Here is a 22,385-nt window from a genome sequence, read left to right as displayed (position 1 = left end):
CCCCACCTCTACTCAACTTCTGTCTCTCCCTCACACTCTCTCTCCCTACCCTTCCACGTATCCCCCCCCCCCCCTGCTTCCCCCTGCCCAGGTGTACCAGGCCTGTGTTCTAGAGGTCACACCCAACTTAGCTGAAGGCTAGCCCAGACACACACATATACACACAGTTGCTGAGTTATTCTGGAGACCACACCCATGGCTCACATTGGAATGTGCTGTAGTCTGAGGGCTGAGCTACTGAGTACCAGCAGAGGCTGGTTAGAGGCTACCTTGGTAGAGGCTGTCCTACCAGAGGCTGCTCTGCTAGAGGCTGTCCTGCTAGAGGCTGTCCTGCTAGAGGATTTCCTTTTATACCTTGGGGAATTGTACCACTCTGATTCAGGGGCAAAGTGACATAGGAGCATTTAGGGATAAGACAAGAGCAATGAGGGGTGAGACAGGAGCTATGAAAGGTGAGACAGTAGCAATGAGCGGTGAGACAGGAGCTATGAATGGTGAGACAGGAGCAATGAGGGGTGAGACAGGAGCTGTGATAGGTGAGACAGGAGCAATGAGGGGTGAGACAGGAGCTATGAAAGGTGAGACAGGAGCAATGAGGTGTGAGACAGGAGCTATGAAAGGTGAGACAGGAGCAATGAGGGGTGAGACAGGAGCACTGAGAGGAGGTGAGACAGGAGAAAGATGAAGAGGTGAGACAGAAGCAATGAAAGGTGAGAAAAGAACACTGAGTGGTGAGACAGGTAAGTGTGTGTGATATTGCAAATCACTGTCAGGCTAACAAGCCTGGTCAAAGTCCTGGTGAGGGAACACTCCCAGTCCATACTCTGTATCAGTGAGTATGTGTGCAAGAGTACATGTGCAAGTGTGTGTACCCATCTGTATGAGTGAAATAGTGTGTCAATGTTGAATAATGTGGACCTACTTCAGCCATTTCTCAGGCATTTTATAGCTCCATAACTCAAGCTAACCATCCACTACTCCCTAACTGCATAGTTATACTACTTCCACACCGCCAGCACCTGAGTGTAACCAAAGTATACCTGAGCCAGAATATAACCAGAATATAACCTGAGTATAACCAGAACCAGACCCAAAGTATGACCAGTATAACCAGAGCATACCAGAGTATGACTACAGTTAACCAGAATTTAACCAGTTTAACCAGAGTAGCGTATACCAGAGTATAACCAGAGCTAGGGTATAACAAGAGTATAGCTAGAGCTAGCATATAACCAGAAAATAACCAGAGGCAGAGTATAACCAGTGTAACCAAGTGTGACCAGAGCCAGAGAATAACCAGAATACCAGAGTATATAACTAGTCTTGAGTATACTAGAGTGGCAGAATATAACCTATATAGACACTCGAGCAGCACTACTCTTCAGCAGTCAGACACTGAACATCTGGAGAACCAGACAGTACAGGTAGACAGGTAGACAGTACAGTTAGACAGACAGGTAGACAGATATACAGGTAGACAGTACAAGTAGACAGATAGACAGGTAGACAGTACAGGTAGACAGGTAAACAGTACAGGTAGACAGATAGACAGGTAGGCAGTACAGGTAGACAGATAGACAGGTAGACCATACAGGTAGACAGGTAGACAGTGCAGGTAGACAGTAGAGATAAACAGGTATCAAACTGTAGGGGTAGACAGGTACCAGACAGTAGAGATAGACAGGTAGCAGACAGTAGAGATAGACAGGTAGCAGACAGTGGAGATAGACAGGTAGCAGACTGTAAAGATAGACAGGTGACAGATCCATTCACCCAGAGAACAATGTTCGAGACCAGTTTCTTTAAAGAGATAAAAGAAACAGAAAACATCAAAGTAGGTCACATGACAAGGAGTCCACGCAACAACTTCATTCAGACACCACCCTCTAGAGCCTAGACATGGCCCATAGGGTTACCACGGCAACAGACAGGGTAACAGGCTAACGTAAGACAGGGGTAGCCAGGTTAACCAGGATAACAGGCAGGGGTAAACTTGAGTAACCAGGGTAACAGGCAGGGGCAACCAGGGTAACATACAGGGGTAACCAGGGTAACATGTAGGGGTAACCAGGGTAACATGCAGGGGTAACCAGCATATTAGACAGGGGGTCGAGGCTGAAATGTTGCGTCTTTATGCCGCCTCGCGGTTTTCTGTAAAAGGTACGAACACGGAATGGGGGGTCATTGTAAAAAGCCAGCAGTGGAGGAAGTCACAAAGACTAATTGATGTCTTAGTAAAATGAGAGCCGGCATGGCAGAACTACAAACACTAACAACAATCCTAACGTTGAACCTCTGATTCCGGAATGTTGGCATGTTCTCTGAAAGCACACACAGGGCGGCATGATGCCGGCTTTGTTTGATTCAGTGTAAGCAAGCATTGCTGGCATAATGACGAGTTTTCTTTACGGCAATATTGAGGGATTTCTGTATAAAAGGGGCTAGGCATACCAAAAGTAACAGACAGAGGTTACCAGGGTAACAGACATGTGTTACCAGTGTAACACATCAGGGTTACCAGGGTTACCAGGGACCTTGCTGGGGCTACTGTGTCTTTGGTCTCCTTTCTTAACCCTGCTACTGGAAACACACTGCCAATACACAGTCATATGATATCTGAGAGAGTAGAGCTTTTGCATTTGTGGGTGTGTGGATGTGTGTGTGTGTGAAAGAGAGAGAGAGAGAGAGAGAGAGAGAGAGAGAGAGAGAGAGAGAGAGAGAGAGAGAGAGAGAGAGAGAGTCTGCCCTATCAAGCATGTATTTTATCAGTTAAATATATGTGATCTACATCAATTCCAGAGTGGGGTGGGATCCATCCATGCTGTGACCCTGACCTGCACACAGCTTCCTGTCTCAATGGCCATGACAAACATCTCTACCTTTAGAGGTCACAGGTCAAACTCACCAGTCAGAATTTGACTGGAGAGAGGATCACACGTGATTATTAACGTTCCATCAGAATTCCTCAGCTGCGTTCATTCACAGCCTGTTGGCTGATTAAATCATCACTGACAGAAGATCTGCAGCTTGCCCAGCTTCTTCTACAAAGCGGTACAGTTTCGCTCTCAACTTTATTAGCAACAGAGTATCCAATAGAGACTGGCATCAATGCACGTGCACACCGATGATGTATGCTGCAAGTCACGGGAAGGCATCTGACTTCGTATGGCTCCAGAAAGCTCAAAAACTGGTACACCCACAAACTAATCTTACAAATGCCCATCACCTGTGTCGTCCTTACCTCCGACTCGAGCTGCACCAGCTCCATTTTAGGCCACGGCTCCGCAAGTTGTGCAAGCGGCATTCTGTCCGAGTGACTGGTCTCCTCTCAACAGCCGCAATACAAGTTCAGGTTCTTATAGGTTGGAGCAGCAAGCCTCAGATAAAACGTATAGGCTTCAGCTCCAGTCTAGGCTCATTTACAAGTTGGTTCCCCCGGTGCAAAACGCGTATGTAGGGACATTTACAGTTACAAACCCTATCAAATGACGTCGTCAAATGCTTCCATCAGAAAGGACAAAAGCCCCAATTCCAACTCAAGCACGCTGCTTTGTGGCAATAACTCCTCAGTGCTGCTCTCCTGGACAGGTATGAAGGTCTAGATTCACGGAGGAGCAGTGAACGGTCCAGAACGCGCTGGACGGTGTAGATAAAGCCGTGGAAGGATTTATTCCCTTCTGTGGGATAACCTGATTATAGTCCGTGATTCTTAGATACCTACGCAAAACCGTTTAAGAGCATGTAGACGTTCCCTTTCTTCTTACGATTCGGATATTCCTCGGGGCAGGGACTTGGTTCGATCTCCAGGATTCCCGTCAGCGCATATTTGGGAAAAGTATCATCCACATGAAGTCGAACCGTTATTGGCAGACCCAGAAAGATTGGATCCTTCCCCTCGTTTTACTCCGCCCCTTCACGCACCCTCTGCTGGTTACTGAGAGAACTGCAAATACGTCATGGGCAGACGCGCAAAGCATGGCCGGGGAAGCCAACGTTGGTTGCTGTCACTCTCAGCTCCAGATATCAGAAGGAAAATATTTGCGACTGTAATGATGGGAACCAAGACGAATATGAATGATGGAATACAACGAATTTTTAATGATGACTATCTTATTGCTGTGCCAACAATGTGCAATTTGCTAAACTCACTTTACTAAATAGTATGTATTTTTCACTGTAAGCTATATTGTCCAGCACAATCTCAAATCTCATATTGTATTCATGGAGGAGGTGTCTCATTCAGAGATTGTGGCAGCTTTAGCCAGCCTGCCCCCTCCCCCAGTCACTTCATTCACTACTCTGCTCTTCTCGGCTGACTGGTTACTATGGGCAACTAGACAGCATCAAGCACTCCAGAAGGTGCTGGTTGAAACAGGATGATTATGGATTACCTGGGTGTGTCTCATGTATTTGATGGCTCACCTGTGTCTCAATCTGATTAGGATTAGATTTGACAATATGCTGCAGGAGTTAGTGAGATGATCTGAAACACATTCGGTTGTGTTTTAGGGCCTAGGTGCACAGCTATAGTTCCATCAGGTATTCGATTCAGGTCTATTACCAGATAGACACACACAGCCCCCTCTCCTGTCTTCGACTGTCCTTTCCTCTCTCCACTCCTCCTCTGCTCTGCTCTGCTCTCCTCTGACAGAATGTCATCATAAACATATAATGAGATCCCACTCTCTAATCTGCCAGGTTATGCTGGAACACAATAAACCCTAATAACATTAGGATTCCCATGGCTCCGAATCACAATTATCCTCACATTCTATGAACTGCGTTGTTTCAGACTGCCTCCTGTTTGTATATTTGTGTAGAGCAGAGCTGTGTGTAGCAGAGTGGTCTGCTTCCTGTGTGTATAATTGTATAGCACAGCAGACTGTGTGACCATGTAGGGAGAGTAGGTGGAGTCTCTGCTGCCTCCCTCTGACACTGTGATGACATCACAGGTCGTGACTCAGAGGTCTTCCCCATCATGGGTAGCTACCAGAGAGAACCCCCCCCCCAAACACACACACTGTTGAAGTGAAGGATCATGGGTAGAGAATGAGTCAGCCTGGGTGACAGACAGCCATATGGGGCACTCACTGAGGTGCATCTAGTGGATTTCTACAGTAGGAATCGGAAGTGTGCGTGTGTGTGTATGTGCGTGTGTGTGTGTGTGTATGTGTGAGAGTTGCAATGGCAGGGGAACGCTGGTGGAGGAGGCTGACAAATCCTTTGTCAGAGCTAGACAAAATAAGTGGCGGGTTTGAGCCGTGTAACTGCAGCCTACAAGTAGAAGGAGTCAGGGCAAGATAACGTGGTTCTCTGAGGAGATGATAGAGACGGACCATTAAACACTCAGAGTAACTGAAGGAGAGCAATGGAGAGAGAGAGGGAGAGAGAGAGAGAGAGAGAGAGAGAGAGAGAGAGAGAGAGAGAGAGAGAGAGAGAACAATGAGAAAGGAGAGAAAGAGAGCTTGCAAGTGAGAGAGATGTGAATTATAGTCAGTCGATTAAGAGGGAGGGAGAGACGGCAACGGAGAGATGATGTCACATAAACAGATGGAAAAAGGGAGAGAAAGCAGAAGGATGGTACAATGAAGGGGGTCTATCCATAATGCATGAGAGAAATGTTGCAACTGAGGAATTAAATTGGGGAGAAGAGATAGAGAGCAAGAGAGTGAAGGAAGAGAAGGGTGAAGAGAAAGACAGGGAGGACAAGGAGAGGAACAGATAATTAATCAGATGTAAATGGAGGGTGAGAAATTAGGTAAAGGAATAGAGAGAGTGACAGTCTCAGTGCAGTGCAGCTCAGCAGCACCATTGAAGTATCAGCACATGCTGCATAATACACAGAGGGTTAGGGGTGAGCCTGGATGAGAGGGTTAGGTGTATCTGGATGAGAGGGTTAGGGGAGAGCCTGGACGAGAGGGTTAGGTGTATCTGGATGAGACGGTTAGGGGAGAGCCTGGAGGACAGGGGTAGGTGTATCTGGATGAGAGCGTTAGGTGTATCTGGATGAGAGGGTTAGGGGAGAACCTGGATGAAAGGGTTAGGGAAGAGCCTGGACGAGAGGGTTAGGTGAATCTGGATGAGAGGGTTAGGGGAAAGCCTGGACGTCAGGGGTAGGTGTATCTGGATGAGAGGGTTGGGGGAGAGCCTGGATGAGAGGGTAAGGGGAGAGCCTGGATGAGAGGGTTAGGGGAGAGCTGACAACATGGTCACAAACTGTTCCTGTGTATAGCAGAGTTGTGTTCAGCAGAGTTGTGCATAGCAGAGTTGTGTTGAGCAGAGTTGTGTGTTGCAGAAATGTGTGTAGAAGAGTTGTGTACAACAGTGTCTGACCTCACACATGCTGTTCTGGATGAATGGGCAAAAATTCCCACAGACACACTCTTGTAAAGACTAGAAGCTGTTATAGCTGCAAAGGGGAGAGCAACTCCATATTAATGCCTATGGATTTAGAATAGGATGTCATAAAAGCTCCTGTTATAATGCGTAGGTGTCCCAATACTTTTGTCTATATATAGTAGTGGAGTTGTGTATTGTGTATTGTCATGTGTAGTTGTGTAAAGTGTGTGTTGTTGTGTATAGTTTTGTACAGTTGTGCGTTGTTGAATGTTGTGCATAGTTATGCTTGTGCATAGAGTAACAGAGCCGTCTGTGGACAGTAGCAGGTTGAGACCTGACCCCGAGCTCCTGGTATGTCGGAGGGGAGGGGAGGGGAGGGGAGGGGAGGGGAGGGGAGGGGAGGGGAGGGGAGGGGAGGGGAGGGGAGGGGAGGGGAGGGGAGGGGAGGGGAGGGGAGGGGAGGGGAGGGGAGTGATACATGTGCAGACCATTTTTTGACCCTGTCCACCAAAATACTGAACATGCGCTTCTACAATCTTTGATTGTCTGCTGTACTTCTTTAATGCATTATTCGTATCCCTCCCTCCCTCTTTGTATCCTTCCTTCCCTCTCAGTTGAAAGGACAGACACCAGAGGGTGCTCTTTGATGCCTGCCCTTTCTACCAGCTTTGATTTTTGACTGAAGCACATTCACTACTGCTACACACGCGCACACACACACTGACCCAGTACCCCAACACAAATGCACACACACCCATAAACTGTACCCCAACACACACACACTGACCCAGCATCCCAACATACAAACTAAACCAGTACCCCAACACACACCCAATACCCTAACACACAATATTTACAAAGGGATGAAGAGGGACCCATTTAAACTGAATCCATTTTTTCTCTTTCTACATGTGTTCATCACCTCTCTCCCTTTTCGGCATCCTCTGTTCCTGCTTAATCAAATCCCTCTTTTTACAGCACTCTCTACAATCAAACATTCTGTCATTTCACTTGTCTGATACATTTGAATCTGATGGTCTGCAGTTCATGTAAAATGCCTGCATAGAGTAGTAGGACATATGCAGGGCTCTTAATTCGTATCAAATGTTTGGCGTGGAGTGCTGGTGACATTTTCTGATTGGCATTTAACTCTGTATAACTCGATACATTAACTATCATCTCGGCGGAAATAGTCCTTCAGTGTTCCTCCACCTTGTCCATTAATTGTATAGCAGGACAAGTTATCCCTTACTTCTCAGCCTGAGAAATTGTTGAAATGTGTGAGAAATACAAGGTTTGCGTGAGAGAGCGTGAGAAACGGCTTAAATGGGTGAGTCTCACGGCGACTGCGTGAAACTTGAGACCTCTGTTTATGCATTTTTACTCAAATGTTATGTCAATCTTGGATACATTGCAATTATAAAATATAATGGCCAAACACATTTGTTTAAGAGGATTACGCCCATACAGCAGGCTAGCTATGATAATGTGCCTGCGCCCCCTATCTTTAACGCCCTGGCAGTCCGATGAAATTCTAGAGTTTATATAAAGTTTTGAGACTTTGGACCTTTTCATACTGCGAACGGTCTAGTCCCGTCAGTCCCGTCTGCACTGCCAGTCTAAGGTGAGAAACAAGTGCAGGTCCAATCGTATCACAACTCCAGACCCTCCTATTGGCTCCCGGGACGCCTACCTGCGGATGGGAGTGCCCGTCACCATCAGGATGAGCTTCCTGCGCACCTAGGTACAGTCCTGTGAAGAATTCAACTACTGGAAATTGATACAACGTTTCAAGCAGGACTCCAAGCATGGAGCCGATAGCGTCGTGGAGTAAGGACAGAGTCAGCGACTGGCTCGGAGGTAGGCTAAGGTTGTTTTTGGCATTCGCCAGGTGGCTTTATTTAGGATCACACAGAGCTGGGTCGTAAATAGAATCTACACAAATCCTTTTGGAAGGGAAGGGTGGAATGAGGAAGTGATCCGAGGCCGTGAAGCAGTGCTGTAACCAAGCAGGTTATAAAGCAGGCTGCTTGTTGTGGACGCTGGAACCCCGCTTGAAACGATTTGTCGAGATAAACTAACTCTACAACACAAGACAATACAGCACACAAGTACTATAACACAGTAATCACACGCTAATCACAACCCATAACAAATATAATCTCCTTGAATGGATCATATCAAAACATAAACATTATGCATACATACACACATATATAGTGAAGCGTGTTGTTGTTGCAGAACAGTAAGTAATGTTGATAATTACAGTTAATAGGTTGTATTATTGTCACGTTGTTTGTCGGAAACACTAGCGTATGTGATTCATTTGACCCTAAATACCGAGCATTTATTCTCAGCGAGTAGGAACTAGTCTCAACACCACTGCCTGCACACTCAAGAGTTAGCCTATACACAAAATCTGCCTTCCGCTGGTTTTGTGAAAAGCCGCGAGTTTAGATGAATGCACTGCAATGTTCCATTGACGCTGGAGAGAGATTTTTATACGGGTGTTTCAAGGATGGAGGAGATAGGTTAATGGATGATGAACATACACGGTCATGAGGATGAGATGTAAATTCACACATACCAGAACAGACCGCGCTGCTCGGTGTTCACGTGCACAGTAGTAATTACAGGAGCTGGTAACTTTCTACTGTAGATCTTTATGATGGACAGCATATTGGTGTGTGTGTGTGGTCCCAGGCCTGGACGCCTCACTGCAGCAGTACCATGTATCAGACTGGCATCTGTGTGGGCTGGACCTGCTGCAGCTCTCCTCCCAGGACCTGGAGAACCTGGGCGTCACCAAGATAGGACATCAGGAGATCATACTGGAGGCTGTGGAGAAGCTCTGCTCACTGGTTAGTCCACATCCTCCTCTGTTTTTTATCTCCTCCTTCTCTTTCCTCCACCTAACCCCTGGTGCGCTGAGGGGTAGAGCTAAGCTATACTCTGGTGATGTGAGGAGGGTTAGTTATACTATACTCTGGTGATGTGAGGAGGGTTAGTTATGCTATGCTCTGGTGATGTGAGGAGGGTTAGTTATCCTATACTCTGTGATGTGAGGAGGGTTAGTTATCCTATACTCTGTGATGTGAGGAGGGTTAATTATGCTATGCTCTGGTGATGTGAGGAGGGTTAGTTATCCTATACTCTGTGATGTGAGGAGGGTTAGTTATCCTATACTCTGGTGATGTGAGGAGGGTTAGTTATGCTATACTCTGGTGATGTGAGGAGGGTTAGTTATACTATACTCTGGTGATGTGAGGAGGGTTAGTTATGCTATACTCTGGTGATGTGAGGAGGGTTATTTATGCTATACTCTGGTGATGTGAGGAGGGTTAGTTATACTATACTCTGGTGATGTGAGGAGGGTTAGTTATCCTATACTCTGGTGATGTGAGGAGGGTTAGTTATGCTATACTCTGGTGGTGTGAGGAGGGTTAGTTATACTATACTCTGGTGATGTGAGGAGGGTTAGTTATGCTATACTCTGGTGATGTGAGGAGGGTTAGTTATGCTATACTCTGGTGATGTGAGGAGGGTTCTTATACTATATTCTGGGGCTGTGAGGAGAGATGGAGTTATAGTGGGTGAAGCCCACTGAGACTGTCCTCAGTCACACTCCACCTGCACTCGAAGCAGATTAGTGGAACACAGAATCTAGCCTTGAATACCAAATCTGCTGGAAAGGTTTGGGCTCTGTTCCTCTCCTCGACCCCTCTGTTGAGCTCTCCTCTCTCCTACCTACACTTGCTACCCCCCAAACCTCTGGTCCCCTTGCTGTGTGTACGTGTGTGGGTGTCGTAACAGTGGATGTCAGGTGAGGTCTAAGCCCTTGATCAGCTTACCTGCAGGGAAAAACCCTCATTTAGACAGTCTCCATCATGAGGGGGATGACTGACTGACTGTGAGCAACGTGGATGTGGGGGTGAATGACAACTGAGCCAGGTGTGTTTGTGTGTGTGTGGATGTGTGCATGTCTGTTTGTGTGTTCTGTGTATGTGTGCAGTTTTGTTTGAGTCTCTCGAGAGCCTACGTGTTTGTGTGAACAACAGTCACACACTCGGGAATATTATCATGTGGAAAGCACTTAAGGACTGGCTGACATCATGAAGACCCTTGGTAATGAACTATGCATGAATGCTTTGGGGCCACTTGAGGTGAGCTGATGTGTTGTGTGGGAGGAAGGTTCCTGGCCTTACTAATTACTCTGCATAACAGACCAGTCCTGTTTCTCTGCGTCAATCACTGCACTGACGCACACACACATGCACGCACGCAAGCACACCCACACACACACACACACACACACACATACACACACACACACAGAAAGAACTCCTGGACTGCAATGCAAAAGCAATGATTATCAACCAGAAAGTAGACCGACCAGGTTAGGGTTAGAAGACAGGCCAGGTTACACACCCCTACTGGTGAGACTGCTATGGTACTCCGATCAGAGTGTTGTTTGCTATGTGAGTAATGTAGACTCTGTCTGTATTATAGCTCTCTATGTCGACTCTGTTATAGCTTTTTATGTAGACTGTCTATGCGGATTGATTGCAGTGTGTGAGAGAAGACGCTCATTCGAACCGTCTGCTCGACATGTGTGTGCGTGCGTGTGTGCCTGTATGTATGTGTGCATCCGCTGTGTGTGGTTTGTAAATATGTGCATGTGTGCGGTTTGTATGTGTGTGTGTGTGTGTGTGTTTCCAGACCTATGGTATGGCAGGGGAGAGTCTGCAGAGCCTGACGGAGAAGCTGCGCGCGGTGGCGCACACCCTCCAGATGGGCATCCAGCAGCGCTGGCGGGTCAACACCAGGGAGGGCGCCACCCAGCTGCCTGCCAACGTGCTGCATGCCGTCCTTGATCTCATCAGTTCTGCCAAAGGCCTCTTCTCTCTGCTCAACCGGTGAGATTTGGTACTGTACTGGTCTGCTGGTACTGGAGGTCCTGTGGTAGTGCTGGTACTGCAGATACTGCTGGTATAGTATGTGGTACTGGTTCTGTTTGGACTGCTGGTACTCCTGGCACTGCTGGTCCTGTGGTATTGGTGGTACTGTTGGTATTGCTGGCATTGTTGGTACTGTTGGTTTTGCTGGTACTGCTGGTACTATTGGTACTGCTGGTATCAGGTTAAGCCTCTTCTGATGTTCTGTTTGCACATGGTCGTGTACTGATCTTGTTTGATCTGTCTTGTGCGCATGTTTTATACTGATATTCGCATCTCCCTCTTTCCTCTCTCCTTTCTCATTCTCTCTGTCTCTCCATCTCTCCTTCCCTCCTCTCTCCTCCTCTTTCCTTCTCGCCTCTCTTCTTCCTTCTTTTCCTACCATCCATCCCTCTTCCCTCCTCTCCTCTTCCCCACCCCTATCCCCGCGTCCTCTCCTGCTCTTTCTCTCCTCCTCCCCCTTCTCTCTTCCTCTTTTACTGTGCAGGTACCAGCTATCCCAAAGTGGAAACACTCAGCCAGCCAGTCAGAGTATCATCAGCCACTGCAAGGAGCTGGGGGCCACAGTGCAAAAGGTTAGTCTAGTGGGTGGCAGTCTGGAGGAGGAAGAGTGCGTGAGGTTGGTCTGGAGGGGGCTGTACCTGACAGGAAGAACAAATGACAATACAAGTACATAAAGCTGACTTAAAATGGACTGTTATCAAAGGTAGATTAAATGAAAATAACAGTTTGCTGACACTAAAGGGTGTGTGGTTGTCTCAAGAGGAACCACTACGCCAGAGGACACGATTGTCAGAGAGGAACTACAACATTGAGGCTTGGTTTGCTGTTATGTTTTAATAAGCCAAAGAATGAGTGAACTCACAACAACAAGCTCCCGGGTAATGGAGGAGCTTGGGTAATGCATTCTTCATCTCATTCCAGGAATAGTTCAAAGTCCCTGTGCTCTTACGGAGCACATGATGCCCGAGACAAGGGCTTGTTTCTCTGTTGTCTGAGGCAACGAGTTCTTCCTTGAGCTGGTGAAGGTTGATTGTGTCCGGTAGTGAAAATTATAAGATGTCAAATATTGAGAGAGAGAGAAAAGCATCAGACCTAGATATGATGCTTTGGAAGGGAGGGAGGGAGGAGTAAGGTGGGAGGAAGAAGGGAGGGTGGGAGGGGCAGGGTGGGAGGGGGGGGGGGGGTTAGAGGGAGGAGTAAGGAGGGCTACAGAGGGTTAGGGTTAGGAACTGAGGACTTTTCCCTGCACCACCTGAGAGAGAGCAGCTTTGTGATTGTGTTACAGCAGAATGACAGGGAGAGAGTAGAGGATGACAGAGTATTAGAGGTGGAGAGAGAAGTAGAGGGTTATACGGGGATATATTTAGAGGTCTATTCCCAGAACTGGACTCTTGCCTGCTACAGTAGGTACAGCACTCTTCTCTTCTTCAAAACTACATGTAATATTCTTCTGTCACTTCATTTACGTTTGTATTCTAGTTTACTGCTACAGTTCAAATGTGAGGAGCTTTACTTGTGTTTGTCCCCAGTTGGTAGAAATATACAGTTAGTTTTCATTGCTCTTAAGAAATGTACTTGTTGAGTGGCTGGTTTAGTGTAACGAAGTAGAGCCGAGTGGAAGTGATATCCACTGTTGATCCATCTTGGTATGACTCCCTTCTAGAACACTCTGTTAGCACTCGAACATTCTGTTTTAGGACGCAATGCTAGTTTCTTGAACTGTTAAACTAGGACACATTATTAGGTCTAGAACACACTGTTAGTTCAACAAGTTAGCATTCAAACACAAGGCTAGCTGTAGAACCGTTAACATGCCAGGTGGGAAATGAGTGTGTGACGAGGTCGAATGGTAACAAACAAGTTCTTGAAGGATGTTGATGCCTACTGCCTGGTCTTCCAACTGAGTCAAACCATGTTCGCTAACAGGTGCTGTCATGAACAGGCTGTTTAATCAGACACTCAAACCTAGTCACTTCCCTGGGCTATTTAGGCAAGAGAGAATCTGTATGTAGGTGATTGCTGGCCATTGTTTAGGCAGATCTTGGTCACTTCCTGTTTTGGGGCTGTGTGTGTGATGACTGCAGAACAGGAGCACGACAAGACCAATGTATTTAGATGGGATACATGTCACACAGAGAAAGGCTCTGAAGAAGGAACTAAGTTAGTTTGGTCTTGTGGTGCTTCACACAGATTGAAAATGAATGCTAAAGCCATCTGAATATAATCTGTTGGTATGTGAGCGTAAATCACATGTACAGCAATATCAACACACATGTACAGCAATATCAACACACATGTACAGTTATATAAGTAACCATGTACTGCTATGTACAACTACTGTATATCTCCACGCATGTACACCTATGGGGAGACAGGAGGGAGGGGGTGGTATCTACACAGTGGTCTGAGGGAGGTGGACGGCAGGAGTCAGTCAGGCCTAATGGAGCTTTCTAAAGCGTCAACCGCCCCAAAGGAACCAAAGTCCACCAGAGACCGGTGGCCCCATGGAGGCACTGACTCCTGACACCTTTACAGGATGTTTATGAACTTGAACATGGAGAGAGAACGCTGACAATTCCCAACTGGCAGCTCTGGTGGTATTCCTGCGGGAAAACTGAGCGTTTCCCAAAGATGGGTTTCTCTTCTGATCCCGATGCTGCTTTCCTTCCTACAGACCCAATGTGTATGTTGCTTCAGCGCCTCCTAAATGAATAACAATCACGTGTGTTCACCAGGTAGGCTGTTCAATGAATGATGGCATGCGGTTTAGCGTGTTGCATGTTACATTTACATTTAGTCATTTACCAGACGCTCTTATCCAGAGCAACTTACAGTAAGTTCAGGGACATTCCCCCCGAGGCAAGTAGGGTGAAGTACCTTGCCCAAGGACACAATGTAATTTTGCCCGGCGGGGAATCGAAACGGCAACCTTCTGATTAATAGCCCGATTCCCTAACCGCTTAGCCATCTGATCCCCTGGGTCCTGTTGGTTAGGATTTTTCATGTATGGTCATGGCATGACGATCCAGTGGGATCAAATCTAGTGTCACTGTGGGCTACACAGAACTGCATCTATAGCCAACCTCAACCCTCAGAAGAACAAAGTGTTCAGTTAGCATTAGCCCTAGGCTTCACTCAGTAAGTAGTAAGTAAGACTTTATTTATATAACACTTTCATTCAAGAATTGCAGCTCAAAGTGCTTTACATAAAATTAAAAAAAACAATAATAGAAGTGTTGATCTAAAACATATAACAAACCAAACTAGCCGCACTCTGTCTGCGGTCTCTCACCTGAGGCAGGTGGCATGTCTGTATCAATGCCCGACACACGCCACATACACAAGACACTCCGGATGAGTGACCTCTGAACACAGATACAGGGTCAATAATACTAAACCCTGCAGTACTGCTCTGTCAACAGCAGGGGGAAGGGGGGAGGAGGAGTAGCAGAAGAGGAGGGGGAGGGAGGGAGGAGGAAGGGGAGGGGAAGAGGAGGAGACATTCAGCACCACTGATGTGCTCTTTTTGTTGAAACTGTTACTTATAAAACAAAACAGACATGTATGTGTGTGTGTGCTCATGTGTGTGTGTGTTGGCAATGTTACATGTGCAGAACACAGAGCATGCTATTCAACCCACACACTCTGTTTCCTAGACAACCAAAGACACCAGTTGGATCACACACACACAGTCTCACTTGACCAAACTATGAAATTATCTTTCATAGATGGCTGCTTGCCCTTCCCTCTCCCTCCCTGGTGCACACACACACGTGTACACACACATACGCACACATGTATGTATGCATACACACACAAGTATACACCTGTAAACACACATACTCTTTTACGCACACACACACACAAATGCAACACATGCGTACACATAAACTCTTGCCTCTTGACCTTATTCTGCTGTTCCTAGACTAGAGGAGGAACTTACAGTGTGTGTGTGTGTATGTGTGTAGATGTTACTCTGTGGTTCCTAGATCTGTAGTGGCACCCCAGGTTCCTGGTTCCGTGGACAGGATTAGCTATGATATGTTCATTCACGATACGTAACATAAGAAACATAAGAAACTGAAGATAAACTCAAGATAAACACTCCTTCATTGGGGTGTTACATGTTTTCTCGCCCCTTCCACCGCCCCTCTCTCCCACACTCTCTCACTCTCCCTTCCTTTGTCCCTCTCTCTGACTCTCTCGCTCCCCCCCCCAGGCCCAGTCTTAACAAGCCTGTAATTAGCCCACTAATCCCAACAGTACACACACACAGTGTATACACTTACATACATTAAACACTGAGAAACTGTGGAAAGGTGGATTCACGTTGTCAGCCGACTGATTTATATGTTTATATCAATTATCGACTGTCCCCTTTTCTCTGACTGTATGATTCTGTGTGTGTGAGGGAGGGGAAAGTAGATTAGCTCTGGTAAACGGTGACCTGAATGGAATGTTTCAGTGCTAGGGATTGTGGTTATTGCAGTACTGGTGTCTGACCTAGCTTAAGGTCCATTCCTTCTTTCTCTCAGTGATGAGAGAAACGGAGACATCATCTGACCAATGACAAAGTCAGTGTAACAGCCCACTAACATACCAATATGCAAGCATACCAGTAAAACGTACATCGGCACTTAGGAATGATTGGCTGGACCTGATGTTAGTTTCCTCCAGGATCACAATGACTCTTATTGAGAGACTTGTTGGTTTGTTGTAACTGTCTTTAAATTATTGTAGTCGCTGTGAAATATATTATTGTTGCTTGCTTTTTCCACTTATGAGGTTCTTGCTGTTTAATTGTAACTTTTCTAACTACATGCTCTTATTGTTCTTCCCTTTGGGACTTATTTGTTTTCACAATGTATGCTTTATGTTTAGATACCCGCAATGTTTGGGGCTATCTCGTTGTTATGATCAGTGACCTATGCACTTTTGTAAAACTCTCTCTTGGAAGTCGCTTTGGATAAAAGCTTCTGCTAAATGCGTAAATGTAAATGTAAATGCATACCAGCTTATCAGCATTCCGGTATACTAGCCTACCAATCTATCAGTCTACTAGTTTACCAGCCAAGTAGAAAACTAGCGTTCAATGACACTAGCCTCCCAGCCTACAAGCAAACTAGGTTACAAGGGTGATAGGACTGTCACTGACTCTCTCTCCCTGTCGTCTCTCTCCTCTGTCTCTTGTCTCTTCTCCGCTCTCCTCTTTTTCCTATCCTGTCTCCTTTCTTCTGTCTCCCTCCTCTCCCCTGTATTTCTCTCTCTCTCCTCTCCCCTGTATTTCTCTCTCTCTCCTCTCTGTGTCGGTCTCCTCTGTCTCCTGTCCCCTCTCTCCTCTCTGTGTCGGTCTCCTCTGTCTCCTGTCCCCTCTCTCCTCTCCCACCAGGACACTACTGTCTATGAGAAAGAAAAGGACATCATTGCGATTGTGAGTATATTTATACAGCTTTACTGTATGTCAGTCATTTCATTGGTAACATATTATCAACTTTATTGGCATCAATGACTTCCTGTGCATTCAGATTTGTGTGTGATCCCCTCAGTGTCGTCAGCTGGTGGCTGTGTGTGACGACATCCTGTGCTCCTGCCCTAACGCGCTCCTCACCCACACCGCTCAGCTGGAGAGTGTGGATCTGGTCCCCGTCTCCCCCGGCGACAACCTGGTACAATCCTATACAGGATGTTTCCTATAAAATCCTGCCTGCTGCTCTGATTAACCAACCAGTCAAGCAGGTTTTGAAAGGGGTGTCTTTATCTACCCAGCCAGACTATTCTCACACATGTAAACACGCACACTCTGTACGAGTAAAGCATGTTGGAACATGCCAGAAACTTCTCTGGAACCACAGATTCTGGGAGACGCTTCAATGCAGGTCGTTGTATTCCTAATGAATGTGTGCGTCCCTCTCTCTCTCAGGGCATAGAGATCACCTCCACTCCGTCCAGTCATCATTACGTCACCGGGACTGTTGCTGAGGTCTGTCTCTCTATTCTAAAGATCATGTGACTCGTTATAATGACCACAAAGAATCACATTTTGTATTGTAGCATGGTGCTAACTATGGTGCTAACCATGGTGCTAACCACCTACTAACATTACCCAGTGAGGAAGGCAGTAGGAGTGGGAATAGCTAACGATGATGCTCGAAATCTCTGTGTGTCTGTGCATCTGTGGCTTAATTATCTCTCACTTTGTAACAAAGGCGATATTTTAAGAATATGATTGGATGTTATAGGTTGTATACTTCATTGTTGCCATTGTGCTTTATTATTATTAGAAAAACATGGAGATTGCCAAGGTAGCAATTCGCCAGATTTGGATCCAGTCACTGGATAGGATTTTTTTATCACTAGGAAATGTAAAAACTCGCTAAATTGTCCAAACTATAAGGATGTTCCAGCTTTCTAACTCGCTATCTTGGGAGAGATCCCTGCAACTATTTGGCTTGTGTTGTTTGCGGTTCTGACTAAAACTACAATGTCAAGCTTACCTCAGTTGCGTGTCAACAGCAATGTGTTATAGATTAGAGAATATAATGGAAAAAATGAATTACATTAATTGCATAGCCCATAAGGTACCCACTCACTGGTCTTCCTCTCCCAGTCGCCTGCAGACTGCTGTGAGAAGATCCTGGCAGGTGATGAGGTCATTAAAGTCAACAACCAGATAGTGGTGAGTTCTGTCTGTCTGCCTGTTTGTCTACCTGCCTTTTTGCCTGTCTACCTGTCTGCCTGCCTGTCTACCTGCCTGTCTACCTGTCTGTCTACCTGCCGTCTTGTCTATCTTCCTGTCTGTCTACCTGTCTGTCTGTTTGTCGGATATTACAAATAATACCAAGCTCCCTTGCACCTCCAGGTGGGTTGGAGCAGGGCCAACCTGGTGAAGAAACTACAGGAGAATCCTAAAGGAGTGACGCTGGTTCTCAAGAAGGTTCCTGGTTCCACTCAACGCAAAAATAGCAAAACCTTACAGACCTCCACTCAGGTACACACACATGCAAGCACACACAAACACGCACGCAGCTACACGCACACACACAAATAGATAGATGTACGCACACACACATACACACTAGTGTGGAGACCTTCCCAATACAAGGTGCAATGTGGAGCTGGTCCCCACTTTGCTTCTGTAACTGCCTCCAGGGGAAAGGCGGTTCTGCAACTGCCTCCAGGGGAAAGGCAGTTCTGTAACTGCCTCCAGGGCAAAGGCAGTTCTGTAACTGCCTCCAAGGGAAAGGCAGTTCTGTAACTGCCTCCAGGGGAAAGACAGTTCTGTAACTGCCTCCAGGGCAAAGGCAGTTCTGTAACTGCCTCCAGGGGAAAGACAGTTCTGTAACTGCCTCCAGGGGAAAGACAGTTCTGTAACTGCCTCCAGGGGAAAGGTAGTTCTGGGACGGATCTCATCTGGAAGTCCAATAGAGCACTAATGCAGGATTGGCTTCCATCCAGCTGCAAGAGCATTAGGGAGGTTGGTCTCTGATTGGGCAATCAAGTGTAGCTTACAGACATAGTTAGAATTAGTTCCAAAGGTGATGGTGGTCAGGGATTTGTGCAGACCAGTCAAATTCTTCCACGCCAAATTGGAGGGGCAGTTTTGTGCTCTTGTGGCTGAATGAACCAAATCCTGCATGACAACTCCACAGAGCACCATGTGCCCAAAGCCCCGAGGAAAAAAGAGCTCTAACAATCCACATGACCTTCCCTCCTCACCACACTCACACAAACAACCAAACACACACACACACGGACACCCACACACAAACACACACTACAAACACAAGCTGACTGTGTCAGCTAGGAGCTAACCTCGATAGGAGTAGTGGGAGTTCTCATGGTGTGTTCTTTTGCTCTTAGAGGGAGAAAGAGGACGAGGAAGACAACCCGAGACATTCCATATTTGAGCGAGTCGCTGCCTCTGTCCGGTCCCTGTCCTTCAGGTGAGTACATCGACATCTAACCTGTCATCTCACAAACCAATTTGTATGAGGGGAGATAGAGACAGTGTGATGCACTCAGGTAGATGAGAACGTTTTGAGTGGAAACATCCTGTATAAAACCTGTTCCTTTTCTTCCTATTTCTCCTCTTTTTGCCCCTCCACTTCCTGTCTCTCCTCTTCCTGTCCCTCCTCTTCCTGTCCCTTCACTTCCTGTCTCTCCACTTCCTGTCCATCCACTTCCTGTCCCTCCACTTCCTGTCCCTCCTCAGGTCAGCCATCCAGGGACCACCACATAGCCAGCTTGTTGGACAGGAGGAGGCTGAGCTACCAGGTGATACGAGATCGGACAACATTGTGACTTCTCAACTGGCTGCTTCAGGTAACAGAAGAGATGGACATATATATTTACACAGATATCACACAATAAAAAAAAGAACCCTCTTTATTGGTTTTATTTATTTACACTGAACCAAACAAAGGTGGCCGTGTGATGTTACATCCGGTAACATCCGGTTTGTTTACTATTTAAGCATCGTCATGGCTCAAACCTAGCCACCTTGCAACCGTTAGCAAGCTCTGACTAAAGTACCAGCTACAGTTCACGCTTACAGGTAACCATTTAAAGTTAGCCAACGCAAACTATTATCATTTATACAACTCTGAGTACAGAAAAAAATGGGTGGTCAACATATTTTCTTCCCTATTGTTTGAGAAATTCAATCTTATTATGACTGACTGCTGCTGTGACTTCATGTCACCAAGTCTACTTGTAATATTTGCTATTTACAATAATGGCTGTATTGTGTTTGTCTACCAGGGGGCCCTGAAGAGCTGGATGGGGAGTGGCTCTTGCCCGGGTCAAGAACCAGCTCTGTGTCACAAAGAAGTCCTTCCCCAGGAGCCCTGGAGCTGGGACGAGCCAGCATTAGTTCTTGTCCTGAGATGGGCATGCCCAAGGTAGGAGCACTGACCGGAAACTGGGCTGATGTGGTCCACCGTCAGTGATGGGAAAGACTGAAGCATGAACACCCTGAACCTTGGGACTAACCTTAACCCCAATGGCAACCTCAACCCTAGTAGTAACCTATCTGTGACCCTCATATTAACCTTAAACCTGATGGTAACCTTAACCCTGTCCTTACCTTTTATTCAGGAGGACAAGGAGACTAAGAAGTCCTCTGTAAAAGGTACGTTCTTTCTAAATGTTGTTCTTATTCACTCACTCAACGCATTTCAAAACGTCTCTATTACATAGGTTTCTGTGCTCTACTCTACTGTACTGCAATCTACTGTACTGTACTCGACTCTACTGTAATGTTATTGACTGTACTTTGCTCTGCTGGACTCTACTGTGCTCTACTACACTGTACTCTATTGTCCTGGATTCCACTTTACAGTGCTTTAATCTACTCTGCTGTGCTCTACCGCACTCTACGGTGCTCTACTGGACTGTACTGTATTCTACTGTACTCAACTGCTTTTCTCTAATGTACCGTACCCTCAGGTATGACCACGGCCCTGAGCCGGAGGCGTGTGTCGTGTCGGGAGCTGGGCAGCGCTGACTGTGACGGCTGGCTCTGGAAGAAGAGGAAGGAGAACAGTGTCTTCCTGACGCAGAAGTGGCAGCGCTTCTGGTTTGTCCTCAAAGGACCCTCCCTCTACTGGTACAACACCCCCCAGGTGAGTCCTCTGGTCTCTTGTTCCCCGTTCTCTACTGGTCACCCTGTTGACTACTCGTCACCCCTCCCTCTACTACTACAATATAACATCCCTGTTCCAGCTAGTCACCCAAGTGTGTTATTGTTGTATTGTCGTGTTGTGGTTGTGTTGTAGTTGTCAGGGTTATGATGTGTTGTGTTGTGGCTGTCATGGTGTTGGTGTGTTGCGGTTGTTGTGGTGTTGGTGTGGTTGATATAGTGTATTATGTTGTGGTTGTAATGGTTATGTTGTGTTTTGGTTATCATGCTGATGGCGTGTGGTGGTTGTCATGGTTACGGTGTCTTGTGTCTACAGGAGGAGAAGGCTCAGGGTTTGGTCCAGATCGCTAGCTACAATATAGAGAGTGCTGGAGAACACAAACGGAAGAAGTGAGTGTCTGTGTGTGTGTGTGTGTGTGTGTGTGTGTGTACAAACATCCATCCCTTCATCACTTTTTTGAGAGAGGGAGAGAAAGTAAGAGAACTCTGATAGATCGTTCTAGATAAATCGTTTTAATCTCCCCCGGGCCTGACCATGTGCAGGGTTCCACTAACTCCAGATAGATAGTCTATCTAGATAGGCTCTAGACTCACTAGCAGATACATTGTCAATGTTGTCTCTCTGTCTGTTCAGTGTTTTTCAGATGTGCCACCCGCGCTTCCAGAACTTCATCTTTGCAGCCGAGAATGTTACTGACATGAGCAAGTGAGTGTGACAAATTATAAACACAAGTATTGTGCTGTCAGACACGAGCTTTGTATCTCTGTCGCTGCTTCTTTTCTGTCAGTCTCTATCTAGTCTCTAATTCTCCCTCCTCTATCTCTCTGTTAGTCTCTGCCTATATTTCTCCCTCCTCTCCATCTCTCTGTCAGTCTCTGTCTATATCTCCCTCCTCTCTATTTCCCTGTCAGTCTCTGTCTATATCCCTCCCTCCTCTATCTCTGTCAGTCTCTGCCTATATCTCTCCCTCCTCTCTATTTCTCTGTCAGTATCTGTCTATATCTCTCCCTCCTCTCTATGTCTTTGTCAGTCTCTGCCTTTATCCCTCCCTCCTCTCTATCTCTTTGTCAGTCTCTGCCAATATCTCTCTCTCCTCTCTATCTCTCTGTCATTCTCTCGGGCACCGCCAAGGCCACCCTGAGTCTGGCTGACAAAAGGTCAGTATTTCTTACATAAACCTGGAAGAAAGGCAGCTGGTGTCATTGTCTACTCTCTACAATGGCACCATACACACCCACGCATGTACTCACTCACACACACTCGCACAGGAGCGTTCCTACCTGGACAGGGTCACATCGCCCCCTGCTGGTGGCCTGCTAAAGCTTCAACGGGCACGGTTGAAAACCTACAACCATTCATGAGTCGGTACCGTCTAATCATGTGCTCCTCCCCCTTTGACTGTTGGTGCCGAATAGGACACTATTATTTGTTATCAAGGCCTATTACT

General features: G+C 46.6%; 1 protein-coding gene across 1 annotated transcript in view; it reads left to right on the top strand.

Annotated features, from left to right (window-relative positions):
* The first annotated feature begins 7,970 nt into the window (after window positions 1–7,970).
* The window catches only part of cnksr1 (connector enhancer of kinase suppressor of Ras 1), a 17,656-nt gene continuing 3,241 nt past the window's right edge, over window positions 7,971–22,385 (top strand). The window contains exons 1-16 of the mRNA XM_047047274.1: window positions 7,971–8,199; window positions 9,043–9,200; window positions 11,059–11,255; window positions 11,782–11,869; window positions 16,687–16,728; window positions 16,844–16,963; window positions 17,218–17,277; window positions 17,905–17,973; window positions 18,157–18,285; window positions 19,158–19,240; window positions 19,510–19,619; window positions 20,058–20,197; window positions 20,394–20,427; window positions 20,745–20,920; window positions 21,254–21,327; window positions 21,572–21,643. Of these exons, the coding sequence (XP_046903230.1) occupies window positions 8,148–8,199; window positions 9,043–9,200; window positions 11,059–11,255; window positions 11,782–11,869; window positions 16,687–16,728; window positions 16,844–16,963; window positions 17,218–17,277; window positions 17,905–17,973; window positions 18,157–18,285; window positions 19,158–19,240; window positions 19,510–19,619; window positions 20,058–20,197; window positions 20,394–20,427; window positions 20,745–20,920; window positions 21,254–21,327; window positions 21,572–21,643 (1,604 nt within the window). The 5' untranslated portion in view covers window positions 7,971–8,147. The remainder of the gene's footprint in view (window positions 8,200–9,042; window positions 9,201–11,058; window positions 11,256–11,781; window positions 11,870–16,686; window positions 16,729–16,843; window positions 16,964–17,217; window positions 17,278–17,904; window positions 17,974–18,156; window positions 18,286–19,157; window positions 19,241–19,509; window positions 19,620–20,057; window positions 20,198–20,393; window positions 20,428–20,744; window positions 20,921–21,253; window positions 21,328–21,571; window positions 21,644–22,385) is intronic.

This window comes from Hypomesus transpacificus, chromosome 3 (genome assembly GCF_021917145.1).
Source record: "Hypomesus transpacificus isolate Combined female chromosome 3, fHypTra1, whole genome shotgun sequence".
NCBI classification, from domain to species: domain Eukaryota; kingdom Metazoa; phylum Chordata; class Actinopteri; order Osmeriformes; family Osmeridae; genus Hypomesus; species Hypomesus transpacificus.
This window is presented reverse-complemented; position numbering and strand designations above follow the sequence as displayed.